General features: G+C 42.2%; 1 protein-coding gene across 1 annotated transcript in view; it reads left to right on the top strand.

The window, feature by feature from the left end:
- onecut3b (one cut homeobox 3b) overlaps positions 1-11,460 on the top strand; it is an 89,763-nt gene extending 78,303 nt beyond the window's left edge. Inside the window, exon 2 of the mRNA XM_067968710.1 lies at positions 10,831-11,460. Within this exon, the coding sequence (XP_067824811.1) occupies positions 10,831-11,123 (293 nt within the window). The 3' untranslated portion in view covers positions 11,124-11,460. The remainder of the gene's footprint in view (positions 1-10,830) is intronic.
- The last annotated feature ends 3,029 nt before the right edge of the window (positions 11,461-14,489 follow it).

Genomic DNA, 14,489 nt, shown 5'->3' on the forward strand with positions numbered 1-14,489 from the left:
TTGGAGGGGAACGTGCAGGTGGTGTTGTTCCCATTTTCCTGCTGCCCTTGTCCTTCTAAGTGGTAGAGGTCGCGGGTTTGGGAGGTGCTATCGAAGAAGCCTTGGCGAGTTGCTGCAGTGCATCCTGTAGATGGTACACACTGCAACCATGGTGTGCCGGTGGTGAAGGGAGTGAATGTTTAGGGTGGTGGATGGGGTGCCAATCAAGCGGGCTGCTTTGTCCTGAATGGTGTCGAGCTTCTTGAGTGTTTTTGGAGCTGCACTTATCCAGGCAAGTGGAGAGTATTCCATCACACTCCTGACTTGTGCCTTGTAGATGATGGAAAGGCTTTGGGGAGTCAGGAGGTGAGGCACTCGCCGCAGAATACCCAGCCTCTGACCTGCTCTTTTAGCCACAGTGTTTATGTGGCTGGTCCAGTTAAGTTTCTGGTCAATGGTGACCCCCAAGATATTGATGGATAGGGATTTGGCGATGGTAATACCATTGAATGTCAAGGGGAGGTGGTTAGACTCTCTGTTGTTGGAGATGGTCATTGCCTGGTCCTTGTCTGGCGCGAATGTTACTTGCCACTTATCAGGCCAAGCCTGGATGTTACCCAGGTCTTGCTGCTTGCGGGCACGGACTGCTTCATTATCTGAGGGGTTGCGAATGGAACTGAACACTGCAATCATCAGCGAACATCCCCATTTATGACCTTGTGATGCAGGGAAGGTCATTGATGAAGCAGCTGAAGATGTTTGGGCCTAGGACACTGCCCTGAGGAACTCCTACAGCAATGTCCTGGGGCAGAGATGCTTGGCGTCCAACAACCACTACCATCTTCCTTTGTGCTAGGTATGACTCCAGCCACTGGAGAGTTTTCTCCCGATTCCCATTGACTTCAATTTTACTAGGGCTGCTTGATGCCACACTCTGTCAAATGCTGCCTTGATGTCATGTGCATGTTGCTGTGGTAAGGACAAGAGGAAGATCTGGACATCACCCACAAATGATAGACTAAGGACACTAAAAGAGAACAAGGTGCCTGGCCCTCACAGACTTCAAAACAGTCAGCTGGTATTTCCATGGGGGGTTCTCCCTGTCTCCTGCTGTAACTTCATGAGATCAGCAAAAATCCCATGGAAACAGTGAGAACAGCCACTTGTGCAGTTTCTCCTGGGTTTCTGTCGAAGTTACAGTGGTAGATTGGGAGAACTACAGTGAAAATTGTATCCCAGGGTACTAAAGGAGGCGGTTGTTGTTTCTGAATTATTTAGTCAAATAAATTGACAGTGGCTGACTCTTTATCATTTTCCAATACTCATCCCTATCTGGAATCATACCTTTACGTTTATACATAATATAAGAGCTTTTTTATCCCTTTATCGCTCACATTATTTCCCATATTGCTCACATTACGTTCCTACCTCCTCTAATGCACTTTTAACTAATGGAATATATTTGTTCTGCAGTCCCCTAAGTATGTATTTCAAAGCCAAACTTCTGTATTTCATCATCCAGGGCAGTGCAGAAATGTAGCTGTTACGAATAAGTGTCAGCCATAGATAACCTCTTCAGGCTCAGTGAATCATCGAATCATAGAAAATTTACGGCACAGAAGGAGGCCATTCGGCCCATCGTGTCTGCACCGCCAGCCTAATCCCACTTTCCAGCACTTGGTCCGTAGCCTTGTAGGTCACGGTACTTCTGGTGCACATCCAGGTACTTTTAAATGAGTTGAGGGTTTCTGCCTCTACCGCCCTTTCAGGCAGTGAGTTCCAGACCCCTACCACCCTCTGGGTGAAAAAATGTTTCCTCAGCTCCCCTCTAATCCTTCTACCAATTACTTTAAATCTATGACCCCTGGTTATTGACCTTTCTGCTAAGGGAAATAGGTTCTTCCTATCTAGGCCCCTCATAATTTTGTACATCTTAATTAAATCACCCCTCAGCCTCCTCTGTTTTAAAGAGAATAACCCCAGCCTGTCCAATCCTTCCTCATAGCTAAAGTTCTCCAGTCCTGGAAACATCCTTGTAAATCTCCTGTGTACCCTCTCTAGTGCAATTACTTCCTTCCTGTAATGTGGTGACCTGAACTGTACACAGTACTCAAGCTGTGGCCTAACCAGTGTTTTATACAGTTCCAGTATAACCTCCCTGCTCTTATATTCTATGCTTTGGCTAATAAAGGCAAGTGTTCCATATGCCTTCTTAACCACCTTATCTACATGTTCACATTCACCTGAGGAAGGAGGAAGCCTCCGAAAGCTTGTGAATTTCAAATAAAATTGTTGGACTATAACTTGGTGTTGTAAAATTTTTTACAATTGTCAACCCCAGTCGATCACCGGCATCTCCATACCTTATCTACCTGTCCTGCTACCTTCAGGGATCTGTAGACATGCACTCCAAGGGTCCTTCACTTCCTCTACACCTTTCAGTATCCTCCCATTTATTGAGTATTCCCTTGCCTTGTTTGCCCTCCCCAAATGCATTACCTCACACTTCTCTGGATTGAATTCCATTTGCCACTTTTCTGCCCACCTGATCAGTCCATTGATATCTTCCTACAGTCTATTTTTGTATCATCTGCAAAGTTCATTTAAGTCCAAATCATTAATAATTATCACAAAAAGCAAGGGACCTAGTGCTGAGCCCTGCGGAACCCCACTGGAAACAGCCTTCCATTCACAAAAACACACGTCGACTATTATCCTTTGCTTCCTGCCACTGAGCCAATTTTGGATCCAATTCCACTCTCTCTTGGATCCCCTGGGCTTGTACTTTTTTGACCAGTCTGCCACATGACACCTTGTCAAAGTCCTTGCTAACATCCATGTAGACTATATCAAATGCACTACCCTCATCGACTCTCCTTGTTACCTCCCAAAAAATTCAGTGAAGTTAGTCAGACACGACCTTCCCTTTATAAATCCATGCTGACTGTTCTTGATTACTCCATGCCTTTCTAAGTGACGGTTTGTCTGTCCCTCAAAATTGATTCCAATAATTTGCCCACCACCGAAGTTAGACTGACTGGCCTGTAATTACTCGGTCTATCCCTCGCTCCCTTTTTAAACAGTGGTACAACGTTAGCAGTCCTCCAATCCTCCGGCACCACGCCTGTATCCATTGGGGATTAGAAAATGATGGTCAGAGCCTCCGCTATTTCTTCCCTTGCTTCTTTTAACAGCCTGGGATACATTTCATCCAGCCCTGGTGATTTATCTACTTTCAAAGATGCTAATCCCCTTAATACTCCCTCTCTCACTAAGTTTATCAGTGCTGTCAGTTGCTACCTCAATTGGCCTGCATGCCTATTTTTTACGGAATTTGCCATCCACTGCCTTCTATCTTCTTGAACGATAGAGGGACCCAGGAATCTAACAACAGAACTCCCTTGTGATTTGGACCGAAACTCCATGGGCCCGATATTACCATGGCGGCGGGCTCGCGGCGGGGGGGCGATTGGGCGCGTGGGTAACACGCCTGGTGAAATCGCAGGCTAATTGGATCCACTTACCTCTTGTTCCGGGTTCCCCGCTGCTGAGCTACGCAGCGGGCAGACTGCGCATGCGCAGTGAGGTCTGTCAGCTGGAGGAGCTCTGTTTAAAGGGGCAGTCCTCCACTGACTGATGCTGCAAGAAATAGGAAAAATTACAGCATGGAGTAGCCCAGGGAGAAGGCTGCTCCCAGGTTTAATGATGCCTCACTCCAGCTCTTATTGGATGGGGTGAGGAGAAGGGGGAGGACAGAGATCTTCCCCCCGGCGGGCGGGAGGAAGCGGCCTGCCTCTGCCACCAAGAAGGCTTGGCTCAAGGTGGCAGAGGATGTCACCTGCACCACCAACATATCGCCCACCTTCATACAGTGCAGGAGGCGCTGCAATGACCTAAGTAGGTCAGCCAAAGTGAGTACACTTACTCATTTCCCTACAGTCCGTCTGCCACATCACCGCCCCCACCCCACATCTCCTTCTGCACTGCCAACACTACTCTGTCACATCACCCCTCACACCCACCCAAACCTCATCCTCATCTTACCTGCACTTACTCACCTCCCCAGTACTCATCCCACCACTACCGCTCAACCCAATCCTCATACAATCTCATGGCTCTATCTCATACTCACCCTCTCATGCATCTCTTTCACAGTCAGCCTCACTCAACCTGCCACTACCTGTTCTGCAGCCACAGGGCATGCATCACATATGTGCAGTAGGAAGCTTAAGGCAAACGTGTTGTGAGCATGAAGGGGATGCACAAGGGTGTTTGAGGGTTTGTCATGGTGTTTACTTATATTTACTTTCTGATCAACTCACATTACATATTATATTGGCATCACTACTGCCACGTCTTTGCGAATCTTGTCTGATTTGTGCAATAATGCCCTTTCCTGAGGATCACAATGAAGACCCACAACTGATGCCACCCATTGTGTCACTGCAGAGTGGGTGTAGGTGTATTTGCAGGGCTCTTTTGTGCAGACGACTGAGAGACGCCGGCGATGTCCCCGCTGGCACCCTGGAAGGATGCGGAGGAGAAGTTGTTGAGGGCAGTGGTGACTTTGACAGCGACAGGTAAGAAGATGGTGCTCGGGCCAGCCTGGAGCAGCTCGGCATGAAGGAGGCTGCAGATGTCCACGACGACATGTCAAGTGACTCTGAGCCTCCGTGTGCACTGCTGCTCAGAGAGGTCCAGGAAGCTGAGCCTTGGTCTGTGGACCCTGTGGCGAGGGTAGTGCCCTCTGGGACGCATCTCTCTCTGCGGTTGCCCTCCCTCCTGCTGTGCAGGTGGATGTGTCACAGCACTCTGTTGTGGTGCTCCACGTGTCAGAGGTGGACGGCGAGGCTGGTGATGCTGTTCGCCCTCCGAGGAGGTCATGACTGCAGCTACGGCGGCCCCCATCCGGAAGATGTACATCTGAGGGGGTCTGCAAGGTTAGGTACATGTGTCTGGACACCGGTGTAAGTGTGGAAGTTTGTGAATTTTATTGTTAGGAGGAGGGTGGTGCAGGCCAAACTTTGTCCAAAGTGACAGAGTGGCCTCCTGCAATGAGTGAGGGTCTCCTCCCCCCTCCCCCCACCCCCCCCAACCTGTCAAATGGACCTTTGCAGCTGCCACAAGCTGATGGCTGCAACACGTCCATTTGAACTGGGAGTGTTTCCCCCAGTGCGGGAAACAATCCCAGTTGTTTGTAAAATCCCACCCCTCCTAAAATATCACGTTAATCAGGTCTGTAAACGTCCTGAAATACCAAAATAAGTACTTTAAGTGGCACCCCGCCGGCGGGAGTCCCACATGCGGGGGCTGCGCGCGCATTTCAGCGCGTCAGTGGGAAACCCGGAAGTGTGCGGGTTGGAGCCAGGCTCCCGATCCGCCCCGGGAATCCCCGATTTTCGGAGCCCCCCCCCGCCAGGAACGCACCCGATCGCGGGTGCTAAAATAGAGCCCCATGTCTTATACACTTCAAGCTATCCAAAGGTGGAACAAATTAACACTAGGTGAAGTGACATCTGGTTCAAAACATAATGACCTGGAGTTTCCTCCATGGGCGCAAATCGGGAGGAAACACTGAGCTAATGTGCTTTTTTCACAGTAAGTAAAACATACAGGACAATGAGATTGATGAGAGTTTGCCTGGTATAACTTATGTACGCACGCTCTTACAAAAATAACAAACACACAAGCACAAGGACACACAGGTGGGTTGTCTTACTCAACATAAAAGAATAATCTCCCTGTCCTATTGCCTAGGACAGTGGTCTTCCCCCTGTGCTGCACTCTGCAGTTTGACTATGTTCTGAATATTTTAAAGCCTCTCCCCCACCCACAGAGATGAAAAATGTTCTTCAACAGCAAGATGCTAGGTGTCTTTCTGAGGTGATGGGTGTTTTTATGAATAACCAGACACATTAGCAAATTTGCCATTGTTTGGTCTCTGAAAGAAACAACCTCCTAACATTTTAATCACCACTCTTCTGCCCAAGGATCCACAATCTACAAAGCAATGGCTTGAGAAGTTAACCCTTTTTTAGACAAAATGCATTTTAAAGGAGCTCATGTCCAAATCCTTTCTGTGGAAAAATGGTCAAAGAATCCTAAACCGTGACAGTGGCACTAATTCACGTATTTTTTTTAAAACTGACAAATAGGAGTAATGAGGTTGTTGTTATAATGCTACTCTTGGGTCATTGTCATGCGGTTTTCAGAACGCAGTGACATGAGACTCCCTCAGGGAGACCCCCCAGGGAGACCTCCTCACACTACTTGGGCTTGACAACATGTGGTGTATAACTTTAGTGCAGTGTCAGGTCAGCTTCAAAATGTACTTAGGGATGCTTTATAAACTTAATCAGGGCTTTTTATAAGAAAGCCGGTGCACTCGTATATGCTCTCATAACATGAAAAGAGCTGTCTCCTGGTGACTAGCCCACACATAATTTGGGGTTGCTGGCTATGAATCACACTCTGCTGCTGCCACTCTCAGATCAGTAGAGCAGTATAGCCATAGCATAAGATAGATCCTAAGCCTTCATCTTGATATTGTAGCAGTTGAAATCTTTTAATGGTTGCTTACTCACTGCTAAAAACCAACTAACATTCCATGATTATTGTACCTGAAAATTTTAATCTCACTTAAATCATTTAATGACAGGCCCTGTTAAACTGCTCACTTACACCTTTAAATTTCCTGTATAGATGTCTTTGGCTGGGGCTATCATTTGCCTTAATCTAATAAAAGAGCTTGAGCTTACTTTTCATTCAATGCTGTGCTCCTCACTTCTGACTAATAAATTCTAAGTTGTACATTTTATACTGTTGGTAGGAATTGTACATTGTTAGAATTAAATTCTATGATGACTATTGATTATGAACATAAGTTGACTGACGGATGCTGTATCTGATCCTGTCTTTAGCTACCCAGAAGAAGAACTTGCATTTATATAGCACCTTTCACATCTTCAGGACACCCCAAAGTGGTTCACGGCCAATGAAGTATTTTGAAATGTAGTCACTATTGTAATGTAGGCAAATACAGCAGTCAATCTGTGCACACCAAAACCCCACAAGCAGCAATGAGGTAAATAACCAGGTAACCTGTTTTTTAGTGGTGTTGGTTGAGGGATAAATGTTGGCCCAGCCACCTCCATGCCTCTTCTTCAAATAGTCCCATGAACTTTTTACATCCACTTGAGTAGGCAGATGGGGCCTCAGTTTAATGACAGTGCAGCACTGTAATGAAATGTCAGCCTGAATTGTTGTTCAAGTCTCTGGAGTGGGACATGAACCCACAACTTTCTGACTTAGAGCTGACACTAGCACACAGGAGAATCAGCTCCAATAATTAAATATGCCTTGTAATTGTTGTGTGTTTGATGTATATAAATGGCCTGTTAATATTTAATCTAATAATTTATACAATGATTATGATTTATCAATAACAGAAATATTTTATTTTCATGAAAATATTGGCGACTACTAAATAAAGAAATTTGGATAAATATCTTTACAATTGGAGCTGGTCCAGCAGATATGGCAAGATGGAGAGTACGGTAGATATAAGATTCATTGAGAAAAAAAAATCTCAGACAGGGATTGAAGCTAACTAAAATATTCAGATTTTAAAAGACTTTAAACAGCTGCATTTTGCAGTGTCTCATGCACTGACCCATCTGTTGCAATAGCTGCTCTACTATAGTCCGATGTTTCAATTATTGCAGCCGCTGGATCAGTCTGATGTACCTGACAGGGCCACACTTCTGGTGGTGTATGTGATGTATTGTGTGTCTTTAACCCTTACTAAGATATTCAGGAACTCTATAAGTTGATTCAAAATTTAAAACGAGAGTTTTATTCCTTTGTCCACTTCAGGAACAATGCAGGAGATTTGTGCCATTCCAGAGAGGGCGAGGACACGGTTACCATTTGATACTGTACATATAAGACCACCTAATATGCAGTGTAATTGTGACATTATGCTACTATTTTCATCATGGAATTCCGTGAATAATAAGAAAAAGACCGATCCAAATAGCTTATCTAGTGATTAGGTCGTTATTCTATTTTGCCTACTATGCACACTTTATATCCTCTTGATTGGTGATTAGAGATATTGTTGTCATGATAAAGCATCTTCAAAGTCTTGCAAGACACCTGGTTGTTTGTGCGTAGAGGAGATGCCTTAAATGATGTGACCACCAGTGTACTGACATTTGGTGGCACTACGTCATTTTTATCCTATTTCGATAAGAGCTAAGGTCATAACAAGAAATCCACATTACAAGCAATGATCCAACTGCAGATTATGTGTTTTCTGCGGTAGAAACTTTTCCCTATGAACAATAAGGCAATGAGGTGTTCTGAGCAGGCTGTTCTTGGGACAGAACTGGGTTGAAAATGTCCCAATATGGTCTCTCAAATGAATGTGGTCCAAAGAGGCCTATTTTGTAGCCTTCTGTCATGAAAGTGTGCTTGTAATAATCCTCTGCTGATCAAAGTGATTGATGGTATAGTCAGATTGTGGAACAGCATCATGGGAACACACGTTGAGAGATTCTGTTGAAACATTCTAACACCAAGGTGTCCCGACCTTGACTGCAAATAAGCATTATAAATGTGCTTAACGAAGTGAGATAAAACAGGATCTTTAATCTATCAAATGGAGGATTTTTAACTGTAAATATTTCTTAATGGTAATCAGGGTTTTACATAATAAAGCATATTTCCCAGTTCATTTTTTTTAAGTTTGGCCTAACAAAGTATTGAGTGCACATGCTAAGAATGGGTAATGTTGAGATACAGGAGTCATGGGTAATGTTGAGTTACAAGAGTCATTCATTTGACGACAATTGGGTTGAAATTACTTCAGCGACATTTGTAAGAAATGTATATTGCATTCTCTGGAAATTCCTCTGTATATTATTTTAACACATTTGCTAATCCATTTGCAGTCTACACTGATCATTTGAAGTCACTTAATTCAAAATACTAAATAATTCAAATTTGAATTGCCCTAAAAGATCCTGAATTGTTTTATTCAGTTGCTTAATTCAGATTACTAGATAATTTGAAATTTTTAGCACAAAAAAATGACTGAATTATCAGGCTGTACTTTTAATTACATAGAATGTACAGCACAGAAACAAGCCATTCAGCCCAACAGGTCCATGCTGGTGTTTATGCTCCACACGAGCCTCCTCCCCCCACCCCCCCCCCCCCCCCCCCACATCCCCTTAGGTTAATGAATGCATCAACATAGTGCACAGAGAAATTTCATAGGAATGCACCAATATGTTTCTTACAAATTATCTGAGAGTAATTTCAGCTCTTGTATGTAAAATCACAATGCAACACTTGGTGCAGAGCAAAACAACCTGACCATTGTCTTGAAATTAATGTAATCATTGAATGTGACAGGATAATTCATACACTGTCCCCTGCTTTCGATGGATCTAAAACAGTTTACTTTCTCATTGAATACAAGCAGAATTTTTAAGGGCTGCAGAACCTCGAACATTGTAGATGGGGAAAGGAGCTAGCAGAAGTTGAACAGTTATAGTAAAGCTCACTCTTCTGTCCAGTAAATGCAATTCTGCTAATACCTCCTACCTCTTAATTTGACTCTGATTTTCTGTATGCCACGACTGTTTCATTTTATTCTGTTTTCCAACCTGTTGTTTTCCTTCCTGATTCATAGCTTTCTTCCACGTCCTATATTTTTTTTCTTTTTGGTTGCAGTTACACTGCCACTTCAATATTTATACAAAGTGGTTTCAGGAGTCCAATGATACAAAAGTGGCTATATAACTTGGGTTTAGCTCCTGAGCTGACGCCCACTAAAGCCAAGCAGTATGAGATTGTCTGCAGAAAGCCATCACCCAGAGCTCTGGTTTCATACCAGGTGGAATATAACTCCAGTGTAGTGGGAAACTGGATTTAAAAAGTGTTCAAGCATGTATTTCTTGAGCACTGCATAAACTTTGAGTATTGAGTGTTTTTAATAGTAAGAGAAAGTCACTGCTGCCTCTCTCCTCTCCTAATATTAAGAAACAATCATCAAGGAAGTGAGTCTCATCAAGGAAGAGAATTTTCTCCTGGTGTGCAGAATGTAAGTCACAGTGCACAGTATAACTTTTGGCTAGCTTCGCTGCACACCAGTTCAAGATCGTGTACTGTAACTGCAGTGATGTGTAAAACTGTACATGGTTAGAAACCACCCCAGATACAGTTCTAAAAATGTCGCGAATATAAGTAAGACAATGTGGAAAGCAGGGACCAGCAACAGTCTTAATCAAATACTGAAGCACCTTGATGCCATGAAGGTTGACATTGTTGGAGTTGTGTGAATTTGATTTATGACAGTTCTCTAGTAAAGCCAAAAACAGACTATCCTGAAGGAAAAATCGATGGGACAAATTTCAAGGCCTGGGAATGATATAGGGAGTCCATCATCCAGCAATGAACTCAAGTGTTTTATTTGCAAATAAAACTTGGAAACCAATACTTTGCACACAGTGTTGAGGGATTGATCATGATCCCAAGTTTTGGGGCCATTGTGTTTGCCTTCAGAAAAAGTGTGTTTTATATTTCACCAGGGAGGGCCTGAACTGTGTAACAAGTCTTATCAAATGGTCAACATAATAACAACTGGGAACAATGATGGGGAAATTAGTAATAAGTGACTTTCCTCCTAGGTGGGTGGAGGAGATCCTCGACCCTAATGAGTTAACATCCAGTTGGTATAAATTGTATCCCACTGCCCTCAGTTCCACAGCCTCAATGTGTCACTTTGAACATTGTGATTTCATTTAAAATCTTTTGTTTTTCTATATTTGTTTTCTCTTTTAGCTTGCAAGCGTAAAGAACAAGAGCAAAACCGAGATCGAGCCACCACACCAAAAAAACAGCGGCTTGTCTTCACTGATCTCCAGCGCCGCACCCTGATTGCCATATTTAAGGAAAACAAACGGCCATCCAAAGAAATGCAGATCACGATTTCCCAGCAGCTGGGGCTGGAGCTCAACACAGTCAGCAACTTCTTCATGAACGCCCGCAGACGAAGCATGGACAGATGGCTGGACGAGCCGTCTACCACCACCGGGCCACCAGCGTCAGCTGCAAGCACTTTTACCAAAGCATGACAGAGGAAATAGTAGGCAAGCAGTCGTGCCTGCTACTGCACTCTGGAATTAAGACAAAACCAAAAAAAAAGGCTTTAAACCAAATAAAGACACGATTTTTAAAATAAATAAATTCCAAAGAAAATCAAATCGGAGACACGTGTACACCTTGCTCCACGGCAGGGTTATAAAGGAGCTGGTCGGGAGATAAGTTGCACTGTGTCGCTGGCTGTTGATGCGGGTCTGGAAGCACATAAAAGTACATATTCGGGTAATTTTCATGACAAACTCTCGCACTATAAAGGTCATTGTAGAATAGCCTGTATGAGGAGATGACCTAGTCATAGACTAAATATATTAAAAAGTGTTTGTTGATATTTAAGTCTGGATGGAATTTATTTCCTAAATGTCTCTGTTACCAAAGAAGATAAAAGACACAAACTTGTACACGGATTGGAACCCAAAACAACTCTTTTCCCCCCCCCTCCCCACCCCACCCCAAAAAACATAAAAGATCGAAAATGATTTGTCACTCAATGGCTAGTTGCAGAAACGAAGAGAGAGGAAAACTTGTGCCAATAGCAACAGCTGCCTTAAAGATAATCACATAGGATGGTACTACATGACTTGTTGTTGCAATACCTACAAGATGACTTGTGCCATATACAATACCAAAACAGAGAATTTTTCCACGAAAAAAAACCTTTTTTAAATGTCTCGTGCTACCTTATGAGACATGACATCACTGGAAACTGAATTTTTAAAAATGCGGGTATAGTACCATCTAATGATAAGGTTCTTTTTCAATGAACTGATTTGCTTTGCTGTGAAAGTTAGGCACCTTGTTGATGAAGACGAAATTACACACTAGTATATTAAAAAAACAACTTACCAGATTCACAAAAGAAAAGAACCAAAAATAATCAAGCTTTTGGTATGTAAGAGTAATAACATTATGATGAATAGTACATTGTTAAAAATGAATATTAAGGTACTATTGAAGAGGCACAGATGGAATGTCTGATCGGTTTTTCGCTAAAACTCCTCTAATGTTGTTTCTGTCTTGTTGTGATGTGGTAAAGCTTGATTCTTTAACCAAATCTAGTAGTATTAAGTAGGAAGCAAAAAGGCTTCCAGTTGTGAACTTTGTAGAGACATTTATAGTGAGAACCAAAGAGGCTACCTCACTGAATTTCAATTGTGATTTTAAAATCACGTCTGATACCAAAGATTTCCTTGCACGATCTGCGTTTTGAAACTTTTCCCGCACTCAACCTCTCAGCCCTGTAAATTACAAACATACCCTGATACAAATTCCTCAAACATTTTACAGTGATGCAGGAGACTACTAGCAGAGAGTGACCACAAGACGAGTGCCTTGCTTGAACCAAAGCGATGACTATTTGTAGACCTCTGTGCTTTGAAACTTGTGTATACCTCAGTTTTAGAAACAGAGTTTTCTGCTCAGTCTTTCACTATCGTACCTACATTGTGAAGTAATCAGGGCATAACTAATTTTACTGAGACAATTGGGAAGAGGGGGCAGCATTGCCCTTAAATTTAATGTGTCAGGTGGGGTTATCCAAGTTATATTGCCAAAATCTGCCCCAGACAATTGCCTCAGTTGCCTAAATGATAGTTACAACCCCTGGTGATACATGATATTAGTGCACATGTTTTGCTTTTTTAAACAGAAGCTTATAGGTCTGGGAAGGTTATTAAAAGGCAATCTATCCAGAAAATGAATTGGTATTTGCATAGTTGCAAAAGGCATAATGTAAACCTTCTATTTTATGTATGTATGTATGTATTTATTTAATTTATGAATTTTACTCATCTGCATTTTAAAACATTATGCTTTAAAATAGGCATTCATGGCAGAGGCGTATCCATGTATATAATGAGTTTGAGGGATAATATCAAGGGTTATTCTGGGATTTGGAGCATGAAGAGAGAGGGAGGAACATAACTTGTGTCAAACATAATTGGGAAAAGGAGACACATCCTCTCATTTTCCCCATACACCTCACATCCTCCTTTGTTGTGGCTATGATTCATGGTATTTAAAAGAAAAAAGGTTACATTGAACTTAGAACTCTTGGGAATAGGAAAATTTAGATTAAATAACCATGGATTCACATTAAGCTAAGGGTTACATAAATACTTTTCTGCAAAATTCCGCTTAATCCACGGAATTTAGGGACATTTGTAGAAGATCTTAGTGAAGTGAATGTTTCTCCTGGATGAAAGCAAACTGAAACAAATTGCATTCTCTTTCTCCACCCATTGAGCCATTCCTTGTTACTATCAATTTCTGTATATTCCTGCAAAACTGAATACTGTTGCTTAGGTTATATATTTCACTGTGTGAAACTCAAATGACATGTAGTTACATTCTGTATCATGCTCTGTCCTACCATAACAGCACATAGGTCGATTTGAGATTAAACTTACTTTCTATATTGCATGTATGAAAATAAAACAATAAATAAATGAAAGTCTCACCAAGGATTATGTACTGATGAACCATTGCTGAAGAGTAGCTCATCATATTATAGATTCCCATCAAACAATTCAATGCAGAGGGACATGACATCCCAACTGCACAGTGAACCACCCTGCCCAAAATAACCTGAACTACAAAAGCCTGGAACGGTACAAGAAATTCTCCAGCATATTATTTTACATAAAGTATAATTATTTTATACATTATACAGTGTTTCTATGTGTAATGCATCCTGAGGGAGATTTTAATAATCCACCCAGGGCTTAAATCCTGGGTTATTAAGCTTTCCTCATTTGTGGAATAATCTCCAATTTCCATTGAGTGTCCTCTCTATATTTTCTATTTAGTTAATAACATAACAGATCACTTCCTATACAGTAATATTTCAGTGACAATCCCCTATTAAATAAATTGACCTGAAAAGCAAATATAATATTTTTTAGTCAATATACCATTCAAGAGGGATTGACTGTATTAGCAAAGAGAACCTTAACGTTTATCCATATATAAACGCATTGTCACCCATCTTCATTTCAACTCTGACACAGAACGTGTGCACTAAAATTTTGGTGGTACGTGATTGGCTTTACAAATACCAAAGTGTTTTAAGAATATACCAAAGTTCCCATTACTGCGGGTGGGCCTGTGACACAGACCGTGCAAGCTTTTGACAATTTCTCAGAAATACCTCAACTATTAATGTATAGTTTATGTGATAAAATACTAGCTAGTTTTGGAAATTGTGACTTGAAGCTTTATACTGTTAAATTATAATTTTGCAGAAGGTGGCATGTATACTTTGATGCGTTCATGGAAGACATATGAATGTTATGGCAATGAATTAGAAAGCTGATGCTGGTTGATAAAGGACCCCGGAGTTT

Source organism: Heptranchias perlo, chromosome 29 (genome assembly GCF_035084215.1).
Source record: "Heptranchias perlo isolate sHepPer1 chromosome 29, sHepPer1.hap1, whole genome shotgun sequence".
In the NCBI taxonomy this organism is placed as follows: domain Eukaryota; kingdom Metazoa; phylum Chordata; class Chondrichthyes; order Hexanchiformes; family Hexanchidae; genus Heptranchias; species Heptranchias perlo.